The sequence below is a fragment of the Dipodomys spectabilis genome, unplaced genomic scaffold (assembly GCF_019054845.1).
Source record: "Dipodomys spectabilis isolate Male_0828 unplaced genomic scaffold, ASM1905484v1 ptg000609l, whole genome shotgun sequence".
Classification (NCBI taxonomy): domain Eukaryota; kingdom Metazoa; phylum Chordata; class Mammalia; order Rodentia; family Heteromyidae; genus Dipodomys; species Dipodomys spectabilis.
In genome coordinates this window covers 622,835-644,875 of record NW_024871286.1, presented here as the reverse complement: position 1 = coordinate 644,875, position 22,041 = coordinate 622,835, and the positions used below count along the sequence as shown (strand labels likewise).

At 65.6% G+C, this 22,041-nt stretch overlaps 1 protein-coding gene across 3 annotated transcripts; it reads right to left on the bottom strand.

The window, feature by feature from the left end:
• Positions 1-303: 303 nt before the first annotated feature.
• Positions 304-20,835, bottom strand: Upf1 (UPF1 RNA helicase and ATPase). 3 transcript variants are annotated; one of them, XM_042671166.1, is made up of 24 exons: positions 20,482-20,767; positions 10,861-11,000; positions 9,511-9,600; positions 8,083-8,250; positions 7,815-7,995; positions 7,535-7,696; positions 7,071-7,188; positions 6,831-6,929; positions 6,498-6,606; positions 6,242-6,401; positions 6,025-6,143; positions 5,595-5,759; positions 5,400-5,514; positions 4,944-5,087; positions 4,640-4,853; positions 2,823-2,940; positions 2,583-2,739; positions 2,316-2,458; positions 1,777-1,951; positions 1,584-1,665; positions 1,239-1,400; positions 929-1,146; positions 719-841; positions 304-496 (listed from the first exon to the last, which is right to left on the bottom strand). In XM_042671166.1, the coding sequence occupies exons 1-23, from the start codon at positions 20,710-20,712 to the stop codon at positions 722-724; spliced, it is 3,390 nt and encodes a 1,129-aa protein (XP_042527100.1). In that variant the 5' UTR covers positions 20,713-20,767; the 3' UTR covers positions 304-496; positions 719-721. The 3 variants fall into 3 exon arrangements, with proteins under 3 accessions (XP_042527100.1, XP_042527101.1, XP_042527102.1); XM_042671167.1 differs by having other exon boundaries at positions 7,104-7,188; XM_042671168.1 differs by lacking the exon at positions 304-496 and having other exon boundaries at positions 717-841; positions 7,104-7,188; positions 20,482-20,835.
• Between the last annotated feature and the right edge of the window lie 1,206 nt (positions 20,836-22,041).

Here is a 22,041-nt window from a genome sequence, read left to right as displayed (position 1 = left end):
GGCTGGGCAGCCGCCTGTGGGGAGCCCACTGGGGCAGAAATGCGAAGTTTGTTCTGCTAAAACGTAGTCCCCTTTCATCCAAAAGAAAAGAAAGAACAGAACAGAGGAAGGGGCTACTCTGAGTGAGGGTCTCCGCCCTCCAGGCGCGCGGCGGTCTCGGGCCCTGGGCTGGGCGGCCGCGCTCGGGCGGGCAGGCAGGGTGCTCTCCTGCCGCTGCTGCTGCTCCTCTCCTCGCCGCCAGCGGGCGCTGCTGCTGCCGCTGCTGCTGCTGCTGCCGCTGCTGCTGCTGCTGCTCTGCCTCCTCGTCCTCCTCTTCCTCCTCCTGCTCCTCCTCCTCAGGTCTCGGCTCCTCCCTTGCTGCTTGCCCTCTCCTGTCGCTCACACACTGGTGCTTCAGTTTTAGCAGTGGAAAACAGGTATCCATTTATTTTATTTTTATTACCCAGGATAAGATGCTGATGGACTAAGCCACGAAGCTTAGCTCTTCTGCCGCCACCTGCGGGCGGGGACAGGGCAAGGGCTGTGGTCAGGGGCAGTGGGCATGGCCAGGGACCGGGGTACAGAGCCCGAGCAACCTGGCAGCAGGGCCGTGGCAGGCGGCCCTCTGGGGGACTGGGACGCAGCGCACCCTCCACCCCACCCGCCCGGCGCTAGGCCCAGGGAAGCCAGGGCGCCCTCGGGTGCACCGCCACGGCCGCGTCCACGGGAGGGGGCTCACCCTCTAGTACTGGGACAGCCCTGTCACGCCGCCGTGCTGGTAGGCCCGCTCGCCCTGGTAGGTGGAGTCCTGCGACAGGGCCACGTCGATCTGGGATTTGAACTCATCCCCGAGGTAGCTGTCCTACAAGACGGGTGGAGAGGTGAGTGGGCGGAGCACACAAGGCGTGGCGTGGGGCCCGCCCGCCCGCCCGCGGGGGCAGGGGCCCACCTGGGACAGCTCGGGCTGGGAGAGGCCGGGCTGGCTCATCTGCGAGGGCTGGCTCATGGAGATGTAGCCCTGCGTCAGGGCGCCCTGCGAGAAGGGCTGGGACGCCACATCCTGGCTGGCCTGGCTGTTGGGGAGATTGGTCTGGCTGGGCCCAGGAAGCCCAAAGCGATTCTTCTGGCGGCCCCCACGGCCAGTCTTGCTTTTGGGGGTGCCCCGGCCTGAAAGGCAACCATCACATTGGAAGTCTGACCGTCAGTGGAAGCACCAATCACGGCGGGGGTGAGGAGGCCGGGGCCGCGGGGTCGCTCACCCGCGGCAGGCCCGTTGGCCTGGCCGAAGTAGCCTGGGGGCGGCATGGGCGGCATGACCAGGTTGAAGGGGATGGGGATGTTCATGGCCGCCACGTGGCTGGGGCCCGCGCTGATCATGCCGATCTGGTCGTGCGTCTGGAAGTACATGTTTGACGGCCGGCCTGCAAGACACCACTGCAGACATTGCCATGCGAACACCTGCCCCCGGCCTTCGGGGGTGTGCGTGTGCGTGTGTGTTGGCTGTGACCACGGAGGCGGCAGGGAAGGAGGCTGGGTTACTGGCAGGAGTACAGCAAGACAGGATGTAGGGGGGCCGAGGGGACTGGGCCGGGCCTGGGACTCACCCTGGCTGCTCCTGTCGTAGACAGAGCCGGGGATGATGGCCTCGCGGGCGTCGTACATGGCGGTGGTCATGAAGCGGGCCCCCTACAGGATGGCAGGCAAGCGAGAAATGTGTCACCCACCTGCAGGCGCGGGGGTGTGTGTGTGTGTGGGGTTGCTGCAGGTGGCTGGGGGGGAGGGGGGGGCGGGGCTCACAGGGTTCACGGTGTTGACCAGCTTGCGGGGCTTGCTGAACTGCATGAGGCTCTCACGCAGGTTGTTGAGCGGCCCCTCCACCAGCGCCTTCTGCTCCTTGTAGTAGCTCAGCAGGTGGTTCCACAGCGGCTGCTTCGACAGCGCCTTCGGGTTGCCCACGATGATCACGCCGTACCTGTGGCCAGTGCAGGTGCTGAAGGCCCGGCACCCACCCAGGCCGAGCTACGTGGAGGCCAACGGCCCCGGGGACCCTCGCACGCAAGGAGCTGCGCCCCAAGGGACCCAGACCACCCCCGTCGCACTTTAGGGGACAGCAAGCCACGCAAGGACTTGGGTGTCAGCACCAGGCAGCTCGGAGCCCGGGGCGGGGCAGCGGCTGCCCTGTGTCCTGCAGGGACCCCTCACTGCCATGGAAGCTTCCTCTACAGCAGACTCAGCCACAAACCCGGGCTTGAGAATCAGGTTCTGGTCAAGGGCTCCAGAACACAGGCGTGCGCGTGCGGGGGAGCCATGGGGGTGGGGCCGGGGCCGGGGCGCACCTGGCCCGGGTCAGCGCCACGTTGAGGCGCCGCGGGTCGTTGAGGAAGCCGATGCCCTGGTGCTCGTTGGCACGCACGCACGACAGGATGATGAAGTCCTTCTCACGGCCCTGGAAGGCGTCCACACTGGCAATCTCCACTTCCTGAGGGTGGGGGCCTGTTAGACAGCGGCCTGGCCCCACGTCCGCTGCTCCCCGCGCCCGGGTGCTGTGTGGCCGCCCCTCTGCCCACCCCCGCCAGGGTCACATGACCCCCCCATGGGCCCACCTGGTAGAGCTTGGTGTGCAGGGAGCCGCTGAACTGCATATACTGCACCAGGTATGAGCGCTGACCCTCGTACGGCGTGATGATGCCGATCTGGTCGGGCTTGGCGCCCGCCTTCAACAGCTTCGTGGTGATCTTCTCCACGTTCGCGGCCTCCGTCCTAAGACACCCGGCTTTCACACGGCCGCCCCCTGGCCCCCCACCCCAAGCCCGCCCCCGGCTTCTGGCCAGGGCGGCACTCACCGGTTCAGGTAGGATGTGCCCGAGCTAGCAATCTCCTCCTGGCCCTGGGTCACGTAGAAGAACATGGGCTTGTCAGGCTGCGGCCACTGGAAGTCAAAGCCCTTCTTCACACGGTCAGCTGCCGTCGGGGAGGACAGGACAGGGAAGAGGCAACGAACAGTCAGCAAGGGGCCGCCGCGGGGCCCGTGGACACGGCAGTGGGTGTGAGGGACAGAGCAGGGCTTCCTCCGGCCCATCCGGAACGCTGCTCCAGGGCCACAAAGGTCCCTTGAGAAACATCACTGCCCTTGGATAACTCCCGCGGAACCCTCCAGCGTAGCCTGCCACACCAGCACCCCGACAGACAGACGGATGGACGAACAGATGGCCTACCCGGCCGCCGAGGCAGCGCGGTGGCTGTGGCTGCTGTGCATGACTGGGCAGCGGGCAACGCCAGGCACCGGTGCACGGTACCCGTGCCGCCCGTCCTGGCGCCCCACACAGCTCAGGCTGGCGGGAGGGGGCTGGGGGCCCCAGGGAAGGTGGGGTGACTTGCATGCTGAGCCCTGGCAGCCCCAGGAAGCGGTGGGGGCTGGGCAAGAGAAGCAAGAGCCACACGGCACTGCAGGGTCTGCTGGGCAGCCTGGACACAGCCCGGGCCTCGAGCAGGGCTACACAATGCAGACCGCTGCGTCCCAGGGGATGAGGTGACCACTGAGGACCCACGTTTGGCAGCCCCACGGCCCCTCACGGAGGAAGCCTCCGGTCCTCACAGGGAAATGGCTAAGCGCCCCAACACCGCAGAGACCAGGCCCAGAAAAACCCTCACGGCTCTGAGCCTCCTGACCTCGCCCCAGCCACAGGAAAGCCTCATGTTGCATAGATGTGGAAAACAACAAGGCCGGCCGGGCGCCAGGGGCCACACCTGGAGTCCCAGCTGCTCAGGCGGCTGAGACGTGGGCATCGTGGTTCAGAGGCCAGCACAGACGGGAAGCCCACGAGACTCACCTCCAATCAATCACAAAACAAGCCGCGAGCGGCGCCGGGGCTCAAGTGTGCGGTGCGGCCTGGAGCCGGGGACAGCGCCACCCACCACGCTCAAGCTCCGCACCAAACCAAAACCCCACAACTGATGAAGCAGCGCACTGCGCAAGGAGGGGCCTTGTTCTCCGCGGCTTCCCTGCGAGGGTGGGGTGCGCGTGGGTCTGGGGACCAAGCGCCTGAGCCCGGGCTCCTGCGCTCACATGGGTGGAAGGAGGGAACTGGATGGCGGCGGCTCCACCTGAAGCCACAGGGCAGCAACTCCTGGGGGCAGGTCCACGCCCCCACGGTGCCACGCGCGGGGAGAGGGGCAGGTCCACGCCCCCACGGTGCCACGTGCGGGGAGAGGGGCAGGTCCACGCCCCCACGGTGCCACGCCCGGGGGGGAGCAGGCTGTGAGGGCCACAGGCCCTCTGGTCACATGACCTCGCAGATGGCGGCCCTGCCTGTCCAGGGAGCCCTGGGGACAAGTCCATTCTGTCCAGGACGGCTGCGCTGCGCCAGCGTGAGCCCCAGGTGAGTCTCCTGCAGGACCCACACCCCCATGCCCCTCGGTGTGCCTGACAGGGCGTGGGTGGACTCCCGTGGTCCAGCGTGGCCTGCCTGCCGTCCAGCCATCACCGTCAAGGGAGTGGGAGCGGGGAGCCATGAGGCCCACGGAGGGCGAGGCTCCGGTTGGGGTTCGGGGCTTTGCCATCTCCGGAGGGCAGTGACTTGCTCTCAAGTCCAGGTCTTGTGGAGCCTGGGGGCACCCCCACCCAGGCCGCCGGCTGCCCGGCGCTCCGCTCCAGCCCTACCTGCGGTGACGCCGTTCTGCAGCGAGCCCTCGTAGAAGATGTTGGAGGGGAAGGCGCTGAGGGCGGGGTGCATGCGGTACTGGACCTGCAGGCGGATGGGCCGGATGCCCAGCACCACCAGGCGCTCAAAGAGCGACTGCGAGAGCCCGGCCTTCGCCGCCTTCTTGCACATCACCACCGGGCCCAGCTGGCAATGGTCACCCACCAGGATCAGCTGGGGAGAGCGCGGCGGGGCCCGTGAGGAGCAGCCCTGGCACCCCACGGGCCCGTCATCCCCGCCCCACAGGGCTCCCAGGGGGCCCACCTGCTTGGCCCCGAGGACCACGGGCACCATGCACTCGGGCTCAGTGGCCTGTGTGCTCTCGTCGATGAGGATGGAGCGGAACTGCATCTTGGCCAGCCTGGGGTCGCCCGCGCCCACGCAGGTGCAGCAGATGACATCCGCGTTCTAGGGGGGCAGGGGTGTCAGGGCACCGCACGGTCCACACCAGCAGGACCAGGACGCCCAGAGGGGCCCACTCCAACCCTCCTGACCACGGCACTCGTGCATTTCCGATGGGTCTGCATGCTGCCAGACCGGCCTGAGCGTCCCATCCTCCCGCCTCAACCTCGGAGGGCTGGGAAGGCACGCGTGAGTGCCCCGCCGGGTCCTGCACAGCACCCAGAGCCAGCACTCTCCTCAACACCCGCAGACCGGCCCAGGTAGCGGCCACTCCCACAGACCCTGGGGCCCGCCCCTGGGGCGGCCCGGGCCGCTCACCATGAGCAGCTCTCTCTCAGCGGTGCGCTTGAGGGCGCGGTACCGCTTCTCGTCCGCCGAGGACAGCTCCCCGGTCTCGTCCTTCAGCTGCTGCAACTTCTGCAGCTCCGGCATGCTGTAAGCAGACGCAGATGGGTGGCGGGCTCCACCCGTGCTGGCCACAGGGCAAGCCCGGCCCGAGCCCGAGGCCTCTACCTGTCCATGTTCCTGATCTGGTTGTGCAGGGCCAGGAAGGACACCGGCGAGTCGATGGCCTCCCGGCTCTTGGCGCACAGGCGCACCACCTTCAGCCCGGTCTGGTGGATCTTCTCGGTCAGCTGGTCCACGGCGATGTTACTCGGGGCGCAGACCAGCACGGGCCTGGGCGGGATGGCACGGCTCGACCTCAGCCCGGGGCTCCCGTCGCCCAGGGAGAAGGGAGCGGGCCCAGCCTCCCTGCCCCGCCAGCCTAAGAGCTGTGTCGACAAGAGCCACGGGCGCTGCCCTGTCTGCTGCCACCTGTCCACGCGTGCCAGCCCACAGCCCAGGACCCAACATGCAGGAAGGCGCCCTGCCCCCGACCAGACCCCGCTGGGACCGTGGGCCTTGAGGCTCCGCAGCCTCGCCCACGGGCCACGTTGCCTACCCATTGCCCTGCCGAGCCAGGTGATAGACGATGGTGGCCGACGTCACCGTCTTGCCAGTGCCTGGCGGGCCCTGGATGAGGCTCAGTGGCCTCTGCAGCACGGTCTTCACGGCATACACCTGCAAGGCCTGCGTCTCAAAAGGGGCTCACTCAGCCCGCCCTGCAGAGATCTGCATGCACGCACGCACGCACGCCCGCCCAGCGGGACCCTGCAAACCTGAGAGTGGTTGAGGTCTGGGAGCCCCTGCGCTGTGAAGCGCTTGGGCAGCTGGCACTTGATGATCACGTCCTCCACCTCATGGCCCAGCAGCTTGTGGTAGATGTAGCCCGACACCGAGGTCTCGTCCACAGCGAAGGTTTTCAAGGCGCTCTGCATCCTGGGATGAGAGCAGGGTCAGTGACTGCCCTGGGGAGCCAGCCCCCTGGCGGGAGCCGGGCCCAGCAAGCAGCTGCGCCCCGCGTGCGCTGCGTACCTGTCAAAGGAGGTGGACTTCCACACGAAGTCCACCTGGAAGTTGTGGGTGACCTCCACGGGGGCCCCCACGCTGCTGCGGAGCTCAATGGCGATCTCGTCACCGTAATCTGGACGCTGAGTTAAGCCTGCTTCTCTGTCCAAAGCCACCTCCCCGGCCACTCGCGCTCTTGCACCCGTGGGTGGCGCAGCAGAGCACGCGGGGACATCTGCCACCCCTCCCCGTGGGGCCCTCCAAGACCGCGCGGACAGGGAGGGGACACAGACACACACAGGCAGGGACCCGTGGTTGGTCCCTGCCCCCCTCCTGCCGGCCCCAGCATGTGAAGGATACTATCCGGGACCTTGATGACGTGACCGATCCCCTTCCAGAGGGGTGCGAGGTCGCCCTTGTACCGCAGGCAGATCTCGTCTCCCTGCATGAGCCGCATGTCTGCGGTGTGAAGATGGGAGGAGCGGGTTATCTCCCACGCACAGCTCCCACGCGGTGCAAATCAAGGGGACACATTACAGGGAGGGGATCTAGGAATGTTACACTACTTATGGTCACAAGTATTTTAAAACTTAAAATCACCTCTTAACCAAATTATGACTAAATCCTCATTACCAGAGTCAGTCTTGGGCAAAGTGAAGTAGGCGATTCTCTTCTTGTTAAGGCCCAGGTCCCACCTGACTGTGATGTTATCTTGAGTCTGAGCACATGGAAAACAAGAGCCCGGGTCAGCCCCCCAGACACGGGGCCAGGAGCCCCTGCGGGCCGGGTGCTCCGGAGAGACAGGGCTGGGTAGACATGGCAGAGCCCCGTCAGCAGCTGGCAGCAGGCAGGGACAGCGCTGGGCTGTGCTGGGCTGGACACGGGTGGGGCCTGGCCGCCCCACCCCCCGCCGGTGGCCACAGACACAGCGGGAGGGTGTGACTTGGCTTTCGGGCTGGCACTTGCTCCCGTGAGTGGGGAGCTGGGACTGCGCAGCAGCCGCAGGCCCGGCCGCCCAGGGTGCAAGCGGCTCAGTAGGGAGCTTGGTGGTGTCCTGCCATCACCTGAGACTCCTTCAGCTTCTTGTCGTAGTCGGCCTCCAGCTTGACCAGGGGGCCAAAGATGTTCTGGTACTGGTAGGCGTCCTCGTACCGCAGCAGCACGTGCTGCGGCTCCTCGTCCACTCCGGGCTTCTCCAGGTCCTCCAGCGTGGCTGAGGGGTTCTCCTGTGAGGGGCGTGGCGCTGTGTGACCGGGCCTGGAACGGCGCCTTCTCTGGCGGGCCTTGTCCCTGGGCCTGTCTGTGCTCCGGGTCCTGCACAGCCAGCACCACCCCAGCCCTCACCTTCCAGAGCTCCTCCAGCTTGTTGATCTGCTGCGCGGTGATTTGCCGCGCCCGCAGCTGCTCCTGCTCCGACGGGATCTTCACCAGCCAGGACAGGAAGCAGCGGTCCTGGATCAGGGGCTGCCACTGCGAGCTGTCCCAGTTGATGTCCTTCAGGCTGCTCTGGCTGGCGCAGGGCTGCCTGGAGGGAGGGGCGGGAGAGCCCCCTCAGGAAGGCGCCCCGCCAGGCGCACACGCCCCGCCCGCCGCGCCCCGCCCGCACCCTCACCGGCACAACAGCACCACCACCGAGTCGGCCTTGGCCGGGATGAAGCCGAGCAGGAAGACGTTGCGGCAGCCGCAGTTGTAGCACTCCAGCACCGTCTCGCCCAGCGGCCCGTCCTTGTGCAGCGTCACCTCCTTGCACTTGGCCCTCACCAGGTGGTTCACGATGTGGCTGCGGCGGGACCGCGGAACCGCACTCAGCCCCAGCGCTGTGAGCAGCGCGGCCACGCCAAACCGCACGCACCTGCCCCCCCCAGGGCCCCCAGCCGCTCTCCGCCCCACCTGCCCCCCCCCCAGGGCCCCCAGACGCTCTCCTCACGCACCTGCCCCCCCACCAGGGCCCCCAGCCGCTCTCCGCACGCACCTGCCCCCCCCCAGGGCCCCCAGCCGCTCTCCGCCCCACCTGCCCCCCCCAGGGCCCCCAGCCGCTCTCCGCCCCACCTGCCCCCCCCCAGGGCCCCCAGCCGCTCTCCGCACGCACCTGCCCCCCCCCCAGGGCCCCCAGCCGCTCTCCGCCCCACCTGCCCCCACACCCAGGGCCCCCAGCCGCTCTCCGCCCCACCTGCCCCCACACCCAGGGCCCCCAACCGCTCTCCGCCCCACCTGCCCCCCCCAGGGCCCCCAGCCGCTCTCCGCCCCACCTGCCCCCACACCCAGGGCCCCCAACCGCTCTCCGCCCCACCTGCCCCCACACCCAGGGCCCCCAGCCGCTCTCCGCCCCACCTGCCCCCCCCCCAGGGCCCCCAGCCGCTCTCCTCCCAGCAGGAAACTCAACCCCAACTTTCACAACGCTTCCCCAGCACAGCCGTTCCCCGTCCCGGGTTCTTCCCCCACGCCCGCGGCGGCTCCACAGGTAGGGCTGCCACAGGCACGGGCCGCCCCCTGCAGCCCGCCCCGGGCACTGCGCTGCTGGGGGCGGGGAGAACCTGGCGCCTGGCCACCCGGGCTTTCCTGGCTGTGCCCATCGTCAGGAATGACTCCCCACGAGCTCGCTCGTCCTCAGACACTCAGGGTGCCAAGGGGCGGCCCGGGCCCAGGGGCCCTGACCAAGGCATCCTGAGCGAGCTGCAGACCACTTCTGACCGCCCAGGTCTTGGCAGAGCCCTCGGGCCCCAGGCCACAGCTGCCCCGAGGCCCTCTGCGCGCTTGTTCCTGGCTGCGCTGAGCAGAAGCCACTCCTGCTCTACAAGCACACTTCCCACACAGCAGAGTGCACGCGACAGCCACGAGCAGAAAAGACACGGAAGAGGGACAGGCGTGTTTTGTTATCATAAGGGGAGATCTCCTTCACAATCTCTAGGCCTCAGCCCTGCTCTGAGCACCACCTGGAGCGCCTGAGTGGGGGTCTGCCCACGTCGCTGCGGCGGCGCCGGCCTGCGGTGAGTGCGAGTTCCACGCCAGGACCCGGAGCCGCCTCTGCGGAGGCACCTACCTGCCAGAAGTGTTCCCGCGGCCGTTACAGAACCACTTCTTGCTGGTGTTGCAGTACACCACACAGGCGGGGTCATGGATTCCGCAGTAACTGAACAAAGGCCAACGTCAACAGTTACCACTGCAAGTGGGCACTCTGGCTTGCATTTGGCAGCGACTTACTGAATCCCTTCCCTACAACATGCTTGCCGTTTTCCATCAAACACGTCCTCAAGACAGGCCCTGGTGGCTCACTACAATCCCAATTACTACAATCCTAATTACTCAGGAGGCTGAGACCTGAGGACCATGGTTCAAACCCAGCTGATGAGACTCTTACCTTCAAGTAATCACTAAAAGACCAGACGTGGTGCTGTGGGCCTAAAGCTAACCTTGAGCAAAAACCACCCAGGGACAGAGCCCAGCCCTGAGTTCAAGCCCCAGGACCAGCAAAATAAATCAACCACCCAACAGGCCCAGTGACAGCCACCACACAGTCCAAGTGGCGTGGGGGGGGGGGGGGCCAGGCTGGAGGGAGGTGGGGTGGGGCGGGGCCAGGCTGGAGGGAGGTGGGGCCGAGTGCCCCAGTTCCTCCAGGGGCACCTGCAACAGGGCGCCAGCAGAGGGCGCCGTGGTCCTGGGGACGGAGACAGGGCCAGGCTGTCAGGCAGAGGAATGCCTCTGGCCTGCGTTCTCCAGGACTCCCTGGCTCCACAGACAGCTCTGCTAGCATGCAGGGCCAGGGCTTGGCTCAGAGAGCGCATGGCGGAGAGGCCCCCATCTCTCCCTCCACCCCCACTCCAGGTCACCAGGGGGGCGGGAGGGAGGGGGAGCTGTGCAGCCCAGCCCAGCAGCAGGCAGGACAAGCTGGAGGTGTCATTGCACACAACCACCAGTGACTGTCCCTGAGCGCTTTTTGCTCAAGGCTAAGGCTTGACCATTTGAGCCACAGCTCCATTTCCAGTTTTCTGGTGGTTTACTGGAGATGAGTCTCACGGACCTTCCTGCCCGGGCTGGCTCTGAACCAGGATCCTCAGATCTCAGCCTCCTGAGTAGCTGGGGTGACGGGCCTGAGCCACCATCTGCTAACGGTGTCAATCTTAAACTACGTGCACGTGACGCCCGGTGGGGCCAAGACCAGGCCAGAGTGCAGCCAGGGCAGGCGCTAGTGCCTGCCGGAGGCAGCCCATGGACCAAAGCCACAGCTGGTGTGGGCAGGGGCCGCACACGCCCGGCTAGGAGAGCTGGGCCACGCCGGAGCCACAGCTTCCCGGCCAGCCCACACTGGTGGCTCAGGTCACCCCCAACTCCCCTTCACGAGTCCGCACCCCCAGGAAGGGCAGGGACCCTCCCTCCCCCAGAGCGTGCCTACCTGCAGGCATGGATGGGGAGGTCCTTGGTGTAGTACGTGTCTTCCTCGTCCTCCTCGAAGTTCAGCTCTGCCAGCAGCTGGCTGGTCTTGGCCACACTGTCATCCACAGCCCCATTCTGCAGGACGCCCTCGGGTCCAACCTGCAGAGGGACAGCGGCACCATCACCAGGCCGCCCGGGCGCACCCGCCACTCCAGCCAAAGCCGTCCCGATGCTGACCCAGGTGCATTCCGCTGTCTGACTCGTGAACTGGACAACTACTTAAAAAAGAAATACAGGTGCGGGGAAGGTAGCTCAATGGCAGAGCGCTTGCCTTGCATGCCTGAGGCCCTGGGTTCGATTCCTCAGCACCACATAAGCAAAAAGAAAAAAGCCGGAAGTGGCGCTGTGGCTCAAGTGGTAGAGCGCTAGCCTTGAGCTGAAGAGCTGAGGGACAGCGCCCAGGCCCAGAGTTCAGGTCCACGACCGGACCCAAAAAAAAAAAAAAAAAGAAAAAAGAAATACAGTGGGGCACCAAGGGCTCATGCCTGTAATCCTAGCTACTCAGGGGGCTGAGATCTGAAGACTGCTCTTCAAAGCAGAAAAGTCCCTGAGACGAGATGCTTCAATTAACCACCAAAATGCAGGAAATGGAGTTGTGGTTCAAAGGGGAGAGCACTACCTGCAACACAAAAGCTCAGGGACAGTGCCCAGGCTGAGAGTTCAAGTCCCAGGATTGGAGACGAGACAGACTGACACACACACAACACACACACACACACCCTCTTTATATGTGTTTAAACATTTACACACACATATAAAAATGAATGCCATACATAAATTTAAAACTGAGTTTTTCAAAAGAGCCCCAGCGGCCCAGGCCCCGCCCACCACTGCACCACGTGGCCCGGCTGCAGGAGCTAAAGAGCTGCGGGCCAGCCCCTCCCCGCAGAGCCCCCTCTCCACAGCGCAGCCGCCAAGGCAAAGCCTGTCCTGGGAGACCTGCCCTGCACCTCAGCTGACTGGAGCAGTGAACTCCAACACAGGCTGGCTGTGAATGGACCGATGGGCACCATGCACACCCCCCAGCTGCTGAGTGCCACAAGCAGGAGGTGGTGCACAGCAGGGGCAGAGGCGGGGGCGGGGGCCGGGGCAGGGGGCCCGGGGCCGGGGCAGGTCTGAGCCAGCAGACAGAGCAGAAACCACCTGAGGCTGGAAAAGCCCCGCCGCAAGTTCCCACATCAGCCATTGGTGGCCCCAGTCAGAACCCAGCCAGAAGCAGTGGGGGCCGAGGCCGAGCAGGACACACAGGGCCCCGAGGCTGTGGCCTGACCCTCGTGACCGGCATCTGACACATGTAGGAGGCTGAGATGTGCAGGCTGCAGTTCAAAGCCAGGACAGGGAGCAACGTCCATGAGATTCTTGGCCTCCAAATAATCACCAAAAAGCCAGAAGTGGAGCCGTGGCTCAAATGGTAGAGTGTCGGCCTTGATCAGAAAACCTCAGGACAGCACCCAGGCCTTAAGTTTAAACCCCAGTAGTAGCATAAATAAAGAAAATACAGCCGGGCACCAGCGGCTCATGCCTGTCATCCTAGCTACTCAGGAGGCTGAGATCTGAGGATCATGGTTCAAAGCCAGCCTGGGCAGGAAAGCCCACGAAACTCTTACAAACCACCAGAAAACCAGAAGTGATGTGGTTCAAATAAATGGTAAGAGTGCTCGCCTTGAGCTGCAGAGCTCAGGGACAGCACCCAGGCCGAGATCAAGTCCCACATCTGATAATTAAAAACAACAACACACACACACACACAAAACCCCACAAAACAATTAGTGCACAGCACGAGGCTGTGGGCGGCAGTCAGTGCACACCTGGCCGGCTGCGGTGCAGCCAGCCCTGTGGTCACACGCTAGTGCTGCCCCTCAAGAGCCAGTTATAAAACACACGAAACACAATGTCGCTCAGGCCTCCCAGCGAGGGAAGGCCGCCACTCTGGACCCAGGTGGGCCTTGAACCCAAGCCTGAGTCCTTTCCGGCTTGCGTCCGGCGTTCCCCTCCCCCCTGCAGCAAGTCCTAGCTTCTGCACCCACCCCGCCCCACGGCCTGGCCCCAGGGTGGCTGGCGAGCGCAGAAGGGGGGCACAGAGCACATCACCCACAGGCAGGCAGGCCCCTGGAGTGCATCACCGCCCTCACTTCATAAAGCTGGAGATGCCCGCCACATGCCTGTGCCTGCGCTGCGGGGGGACGGGGGACTAAGCAGACCCCTGCGGCTGACTGGCCTGTGTCAGACCAGCCTCAGGCCACCCTCCTCTGCAGCCCAGCAGCACGGTACCGACTGTGGGAGAACCAGCCTGGGCCGGGGCAGCATGACCGCGCTTCCACGCACGCACGCACGTGGCCCTTCCTGACCAGTGCCACCCACTCCACCTCTGCCTGAGCAGGTCTGTTCACTCACCCGACGTGGACCCGGCTAGCTGCAATTCTGATGGCCGTCTCCCCGGCCACCCAGGGCCACGCTCTGGCAGCTGTCTGTGCGCAAGGCAGGAGACAGCGTGCAACTTCTGCAGGCAGAACCTGGGCCAAACCACGGTCCACAACCAGAACGGCCCTGACAGTCCACACGAGCTCCCCAGGAGGGCAGCCCCACCCCTGCTGCTCCCACCAAGCCCTCCCACCAGCGCGCGCGCTGCCCTGGCCCAGGAGGGACTGTGGTTCCCAGGTGTGGGGGACACCCTGGGGCTCCCACATGGCAGGCAGGTGCTGTGGCAGAGCACCCCACCCCTTGCCCAGGCTTCCTAAGGCTCTGCATATAAACAAGCCAGCCTGGCGACAGCAGCTCACACCTGTCACCCTAGCTACTCACAAGGCTGAGGAGACCTATGGGTCTTGGTTCAAAACCAGCCCAGGCAGACAAAGCTTATCTCCAAACAAGCACCAAAAAGCTAGAAGTGGAGCAATGCCTCAAGTGGTAGATCTCTAGCCTTGAACGACAACAACAAAAGCTAAGCAAGAGCCAGGTACTGGTGGCTCACGCCTGTCATCCTAGCTACTCAGGAGGCTGAGATCTGAAGATTGTAGTTCAAAGCCAGCCCGGGCAGGAAAGACCGTGGGATTCTGATCTCCAATAAACCACCAGAAAACCGGAAGTGATGGTGAGGCTCAGGTGGTAGATAGCACTCCTGAAGAGCTGAGGGACAGTGCCTAGGCCCAGAGTTCAAGCCCCAGGACAGACATATTCTTTCTCTTTCTCTCTCTCTCTCTCTCTCTCTCTCTCTCTCTCTCTCTCTCTCACACACACACACACACACGCACACGCACACTAAGTAAAAGCACTGGGCCCTTAACTCAAGTGCTTTCCTGTAGAAAGATGCTTTCCTGTAGACGGGGTTGCAGAGGACAGAGACCCCCACACCACCAGGAGGACCAAGCTGCTCATCCACGCCACATGCACTTGCCCTGCCCTGGTCACGGACACAGCTGGATCTCAGTGAGCTTAAGGCCACGCCACAGCTCCAGGAGACAGTGGAGCCCAGCCACAAGGCTTCTAGAGGGGGGAGGGGGAGGGAAGGGGGAGGGGGGAGGATCTCTCCACCTGCCTACCCACTCCCAAACACACCAGCACCTGACTGCAGTTTCTCCACCCACTCTGAAACTCCAGAGATCAACACGTGTGGAAATGCCCCGGGGTGGGCCGGGAAGAGGGCTGGCAGCGGCCTGGTCTGTCTCCTCGCACGGGGCCTGAGGGCAGGCCCCTGAGGTGGCCTGGCAGCCACGGCCCGCAGGGTCCTGCAGAGGAAAAGCGCCCTCTCACAGCCAGCAGAGCGCCCACAGCACCGGCAACCGCCCGCCTCCCGCACCTTTGCACAACGGCCCTGTGCCCTCAGCTGGGCCGTGCCTGCCCTTCGAGGCCTTTGTCCACAGCACCTCCGTGTCTGCCCCACACCCCCTGTGGCCCCACACCCAGAAGCGCCAGCACCCCAGAGGACCAACAGCACTGTTAAGAGCGAGCCGGATGCTCCAAACCTAACGAGTCCCCGTTGCTCTCCACCGCAAGGTGTGAACACGAACACAGGGCGCCGGCCCCTCCACAGCTGGCTGCACAGCTCATTCTGAAAAACTCCCAATCTTCAGAAGGCCAAGGGCGCCCCGCCACCTCCCCAATCCCAGAGCCCCAGAGCTGGGGGCCGGCGCCCTCCCCCCAGGGCCCTCCCCAGGCTCCACCACAGCCACAGCCCACTCCCCGACGGCTATCTGAAACACAGCAGCTGTGCCCACACGCGCTCCTCCAGCCGGAGGCCGCGGCCATCCTTCCTCACAGAAGTGACCCCAGCAGCCGGGCACGGGTGGCTCACGCCTGTCATCCTAGCTACTCAGGAGACTGAGATCTGAGGATCGAGGTTCAAAGCCAGCCCAGGCAGGAAAGACTGTGAGGCTCTTATCTCCAAGGAACCACCAGAAACTCAGAGCGCTCACCTTGAGCTGAGGGACAGCGACCAGGCCCAGAGTTCAAGCCCCACGACCGACAAAACCTGCAATCCTAGCTACTCATGAGGCTGAGATCTGAGGATCGCGGTTCAAAGCCAGCCCGGGCAGGAGAGACCATGAGACTCCTATCTCCAATAAACCACCAGAAAACCGGAAGTGGCGCTGTGGCTCAAGTGGTAGAGCGCTGGCCTTGAGCTGAAGAGCTGAGGGACAGCGCCCAGGCCCAGAGTTCAAGCCCCACGACAGACAAAAAAAAAAAAAAAGAAAAGTGAGCGCAGCAGTGCGGCTCTGGCCTCCCCCGCTGGGGGTGTGGCCCCGGACCCTGCTGTGTGGGAGCGGGCGCCCACTGCACCAGCACCGCACCCTGCCGATGCTGCAGGTGAGGACATGGACCCTGCAGGGCAGGGGCAGACACCCCGCCATGAGGCATGCTCCCTGCTAGGCCTCGGATGGGGAGAGCCTCGAGTTATGCCCCCCCCCCCGTAATTTAACCAAAGGCAATTCAGAAAGCCCGCCGGGCAGCGGGACTTGCAGAAGGGGAGAGGGGGAGGGGACCCCGGAGGAGGGAGCCCGGGGTGGGTCTGCTCTCCACTCTTGCACACGGCAGCGCCCCCCGTCCCCACGTTTCTCAGGAAGGGTGAAGTTGGAGCCCGACTCCAGCACCATGCAGGCTCGGTACCCTCTGAAAGCAGCAGCAACTTGAGGGAGCAGGGCCCAGCCCCTCAGCCGCACGTGCCAGCCGGGGGGTCGGCTTGGGACAGGACAGGCCGGGCTGCAGAGGGAAGACCAGCCCCAGAGCTAAGGCTCAACCAGCACCGCAGGGCACCAGTCACTGCCCCGCCTGACGTCCTGACCACGAGGGTGGGCACAGAAGAGTGACAACCATGTTCTGTGCCAGTCCTGGGGCTTGAACTCACAGCCTCACCCTCTCCTCTGGCTTCTGAACTCAAGGCTGGTGCTCCACCACTTGAACCACAGCTCCACTTCTGGCTTTCAGCTGGTTAATTGTAGTAAAGAATCTCATGACTCACAACTGTAAATCCTAGCTACTCAGGAAGCTGAGACCTAAGGATCATGGTTTAAAGCCAGCCTGGGTAAAGTCCATGAAAGAAAAGAAAAGGGGGGCTGGGAAGGTGGCTCAGTGGTAGAGTGCTTGCCTTGCATGCATGAGGCCCTGGGTTCGATTCCTCAGCACCACATACACAGAAAAAAAAAAGCCGGAAGTGGCGCTGTGTCTCAAGTGGTAGAGTACTAGACTTGAGCTGAAGAGCTGAGGGACAGCGTCCAGGCCCAGAGTTCAGGCCCCACAACCGGACCCCCCAAAAAAAAAGCTCCTGGACGGAGCCCAGCCCCGAGTTCAAGCCCCAGGACCGGCACCACAAATAAACAAGAATCTCTCCAACTTTCTGCTCTGGTCCGCTTCAAACCACAGTCCTCCTAACCTCAACCTCCTGAGTAGCTGAAATTGCAGGCATGATCCATGGGCCCCTGGGGCGTAGCTGTTTTTTCTTTTTTTCTGTGGATTGTGGAGCCTGAACTCTGGGCCTGGGCGCTGTCCCTCAGCTCTTCAGCGCTCTACCACGTGAGCCATAGCACCACCTCGGGCTTTTTTCTGCTTATGTGGTGCTGAGGACTGGAACCCAGGGCCTCACGCATGCGAGGCAAGCGCTCTGCCATGGGGCCGCCCTCGCAGCCCGAGCGTGGCCGTTTTCTATCAGAGCCAGCCCAGCAGGCCAGGGCCCTGTCCACATGGTGGGCACCGCCACACTGGGGTGGAACTGCAGCCCCGCAGAGGCAGCAGTAAGCGTGGGGACACACGGGCCCACGCTCCAGAGCCCCTCGGAACCTGCCAGGGAGCCGCTCTACTCCACAGGGAGAGCGGCGAGAGGAAGCGTGTCCGGATCTTGGAGCTCCCCGGTGGTGTGGTGTCAGCCTCTCCGCAGTCGGCCTAGACCTGGGCAGAGAAATTCACTGCACAAAGGGAGAACTTGCGGCCTGGACCCCCAGGGCTTGTAGAAGAGGCCTCTCAAATGGAAGTCGGGTTTCAAGTGTCAGGGCCACGGGTTGGAGGCTTGGCTCAGTTGATAGAGCGCCAATGAATACTAAGTTTGAGTCCCCATCTTGAAACAACAGGGCAGGCCAAGCTCTGCCAGGGCCAGCCGGGTGGGGGCGCAGCCTTGGGCCGGAAGGTGCTGGCAAGGTAGGCTGCAGGTCAAAGTCCAGCCCGAGAGAAGCTCAGGGGCGGCTCCTGTGTCCCTGCCACCAACCCTCTTCCTCTTTTTTGGCGAGCTAACCAGCACTGTCCCCCCAAGGCTGGAGGCGCAAGCAAGCTCCGAGCCCAGTGCTAATGCTGAGGGTGTGGCTGGTGGGGCCCCGGAGGGAGCTCCCCTGTTCCTGCCCCAGGTCCCAGCTCTGTTTTCAGGAACCTGAGTAGAGGAGGAAGCATCCCAGCTGCAGGCCCGTGGCTGCCTAGCCCCAGCGCCTGCTAGAGCCGTGAGGCAGGAGAGGCCCAGGAAAGGCCAGATGCTCAGAAGGAAAACGGTCCCTACAGCCGGGAGCTGGTGGCTCACACCTGTCATCCTAGCTACTCAGGAGGCTGAGATCTGAGGATCGCGGTTCAAAGCCAGCTGGAGCAGGAAAGTCCGAGAAACTCTTTATCTCCAATAAACCACCAGAAACCCGGAAGTGGTGCTGTGCTTCAAGTGTAGCGCGCTGGCCTTGAGCTGAAGAGTGTGGGACAGCGCCCAGGCCCAGAGTTCAAAACCCACAACCCACAAAAAACAAAAACACTGTCCCTAGACCTCAGGCCAGCACCTCATAGCTGGGCCTCGGGGCTGCCTGTCTGTGAGCCAGCCCCCACCATCTGCCTCCACCCCACAGAGCGAAGAGCCACTGCGCAGGATGGGCACCAGTGGGCCTGGCAGCCCAAGGAGATGCTGCAGGGAAGCGTGGCGACCGCCTCTCCCAGGGCTGGACACAGGGACACCGGGACCCAGCCACTCCCTGCAAATGCACTGCCACACGAACCCAAGTGCCAAGACTGCACAGGGCAACACCGTCCACAACAGCCAACAGGTACAACAGCCGCTCGCTGAACGGGTAAATGCCTTGGACCTAGTGCCCCCAATGGAGTATTACTGAATTGTAAAAAGGACCAAGGGGACTGGGAAGGTGGCTCAGTGGTAGAGCGCTTGTCTTGCATGCCTGAGGCCCTGGGCTCGATTCCTCAGCACCACATAAGCAAAAAGAAAAAAGCCGGAAGTGGCGCTGTGGCTCAACTGGTAAAGCGCTAGCCTTGAGCTGAAGAGCTGAGGGACAGCGCCCAGGCCCAGAGTTCAGGCCCCACAACCAGACCCAAAAAATAAATAAATAAATAAAAAATAATAAAAAGGAGCAAGGCACTGACATCAGACCAAGTGAGAGCCAGACACAGCCAGGCTGGCTCTTGGAGGCAGACACCAAGAAATCTTGATCTGAAGCCAGTCAGGGCCCACAGGTTCACAAGGCTCCATCTCAAACAAGGGCTGGGTGTGGTGGCAGCCACCTGTCATCCTTAAAACATGCAGGTTCAGGTGGGAGGGTGCCAGTGCGGTCCAAAAGACCCGCCTCCCAAGCAACAGACCCTGGTTCAGAGGGTAAAGTGTGCCAGGCACAGGCGGCTCACACCTGTCATCCTAGCTACTCAGGAGGCTGAGATCTGAAGATCATGGTTCAAAGCCAGGCTGGGCAGGAAAGTCCATGAGACTCTTATCCAATTAATCACCAGAAAACCAGAAGTGGCACTGCGGCTTAAGTGGTAGAGCACTGGCCTTGAGCTGAAGAGCTGAGGGACAGCGCCCAGGCCCAGAGTTCAAGCCCCACAACTAACAAAAACAAAGGGGAGAGTGGCTGGCTGCTGGGAGGTGGGGAGCTGAGGGCTGTGGAACTTCTTTTGGGGTGATAAAAGGTTCTAAGAATGATTCTGGGGGTGGTGACACCACTCTGACTCGTACTAAGCAACAGTGGGTGAGCTCCCTGGCTCTGTGTGGTTTAGAAGGGGCCCCTGAGGGGAGGGGAACAAGAAAGCTGTGGGAAGCTGAACCCCAACTGGACCCCAATGTGGGGTCACCTCCTGAAGACAGTCAGCCAGGAGCCCCTTCCCAAGCACTGCACACGGCCGGCCGCCAGTGTCCAGGGGACAGGGGGCCCCACCTCGCTGCTCCCCCAGAGACCCAGAGGACGGCCGTGCCCCTCCCCCAAACAGGAGGGGTCAGAGGTGGGCCACAGGCAAGGGGGCCCTGGGGTTCCCTAAGAACAAAGCCCAGCTCAGCCCTGCCTGGGGGCCCTGGAGCTGAGCAGGGTTCATGCCCCGCAGCCCAGGCTGCCGCTCCGCGGGGAAGGGGCCGGCCCAGTGCCAGCTCGCATGCATGCGGCCCACCGCCCCTGGCCTGGAGCCTCACCGCCGCCCGGGTCCCTCCGTCCGGCTGCCCGGGACGACAGCGGGGTGGGCAGCACCCCACTCCCCGAGGTACCCTCTGCCTGGCCAGAACAGCATGGGAGCGGGTGCGGCCAGGCCAAAGGGGCGCCCACACTGCCCCGGGGCTGGGAAAGAACAAGAAGCTGCCACCCCGACCCCACAGTCGGGGGGAGGGGAGGGGAGAGGGGGGAGGGGACGGGAGGGGGAGGGGGAGGGGAGGGGTCGGGGCGCGGGCCGGGGGCGGGGACGCCCGCGCCGCACACCTGTTGGCCCAGGTGCCCCGGCGCGTCCCCGAGGCAGGCCCGCGCGTGCGGGCGGGGCGCAGGCCGGGCCGGGGACACCTGTGGCGGGCCGGGCCGGGCCGGGGCGGCGGGCGCGGACCCGCGGTGCGGGGCGCCCGCCCGGAAGTGCGCACCTGCCGCCGCCCCGGCCGCCGGCTCCGCGCCCCGGCCGCCGCGCACAGCCAACTTCCGGTGGGGGCCGCGGGTTACGTAAGCCCGGGGCTCGGCGCGGCGCTCCCGGAGGGGCCGGACCCACGCGAGCCCGCCTTCCCGGGGCGGCCCGGGTTACGTAACCGGCGGGGCCAGCGCCGGGGACCCCGGGGCGCCGCGGCCTCCCGGAAGGGCCGGGCGGGCGCCGGGGCGGGGCGGCCCGGGCCCCGCCGCTCCCGCCGCTCCCGCCGCCGCCATGTGCCGCTCACCTGCGCGTCCAGCTGTCCGGCCGCCGCGCCCGCGCCGCCGGGCCCGCCCGGGCCCCCCGCGCCGCCGCCCGGGCCGCCGGGGCCGCCGGGCGGCGTCTGCGTCTGGCTGGGGAGCGTGAAGTCGGTGAACTCGAACTCGGAGCCCTGCGTGTCGGCGCCCAGCAGCTCGGCCTCCTCCGTGTCCAGGAAGGTGAGCGTCTGCGAGCTGGGGCCGTACGCCTCCACGCTCATGCCGCCGGCCGAGGCGCCGCCCGCGCCGCCCGCGCCGCACTCGAGCCCGCCGCCGCCGCCGGGCCTAGGCCGCAGGCCGCGCAGGCCGCCCCGCCGCCGCCGCCGCCGCGCGGGCCCCGCCGCCCACGAGTGCCCCGGCGCCGCCGCCGCCGCCGAGCCGCCGCCGAGCCGCCGCGCCGCGCACAGCCCCGGCCGGGAACCGCCGCCGCCGCCGCCGCTGCCGCCGAGCCGCCGCCGCCGCCGCCGCTGCCGCCGTGCGCGTGCGCGAGGACGACGCCGGCGCAGGCGCGCGCGCGCCCCTCAGCCGCCGCCAACCGCGCCCCGGCGCCGAGCGGGATGACGGGCCGCCGCCGCGCGCATGCGCCGAGGGGGCGGGGCTGCCAACCGCCGCCGCGGCTCGAGGAGCTGGCCCCGCCCCAACCGCTGCCTAGTGACGCCTGAGTGGCAGGCGGCGCGCATGCGCGCGGGGGCGGCTCGGCGGGCGGGGCGGCGGGGCGGGCTGCTGCTGCTGCTGCTGCTGCTGCTGCTGCTGCTGCTGCTGCTGCTGCTGCTGCTGCTGCTGCTGCTGCTGCTGCTGCTGCTGCTGCTGCTGCTGCTGCTGCTGCTGCTGCTGCTTGCTCCCTTTTTCCTCCTCTGGATTTCGTTCTTTCCCTCACCACCCGGGGGTGGGGCCCCCAGCCCCGCGGGCCTCAGTTTCCCCATCTGTAAAATGGCTGCGGGGCGTGGGCTGAGCCGCCCGCCCTGCGTCTGTGCTGCCGAGGACTCGAACCCAGGGCCTCGTGCGTGCGAGGCGCGCGCCCGCCACGGAGCCGCCTCGGCGCCCGGCGATGGGCTCGGGCTCCCGGGCTGGGCGCTGCGCCCTGAGCCCTGGGCGGGCGGGGAGGGGGGGGCGGGCGGGGAGGTGGTGGGAGGTGGAGGGGGGGAGGGGGCGGGCTGGGAGGGGGGGGCGGGCTGGGAGGTGGAGGCGGGGAGGTGCTGGGAGGTGGAGGCGGGGAGGTGCTGGGAGGTGGAGGCGGGGAGGTGGAGGCGGGGAGGGGGGGCAGCCGGGGAGGGGGGCAGCCTGGGAGGTGGAGGCGGGGAGGTGCTGGGAGGTGGAGGCGGGGAGGTGCTGGGAGGTGGAGGCGGGCGGGCTGGGAGGTGGAGGCGGGGAGGTGCTGGGAGGTGGAGGCGGGGAGGTGGTGGGAGGTGGAGGGGGGGGCGGGCGGGCTGGGAGGTGGAGGCGGGGAGGTGCTGGGAGGTGGAGGCGGGGAGGTGCTGGGAGGTGGAGGGGGGGGCCGGGCTGGGAGGTGGAGGCGGGGAGGTGGAGGTCCAGTCTGACCCTGGAAGGAG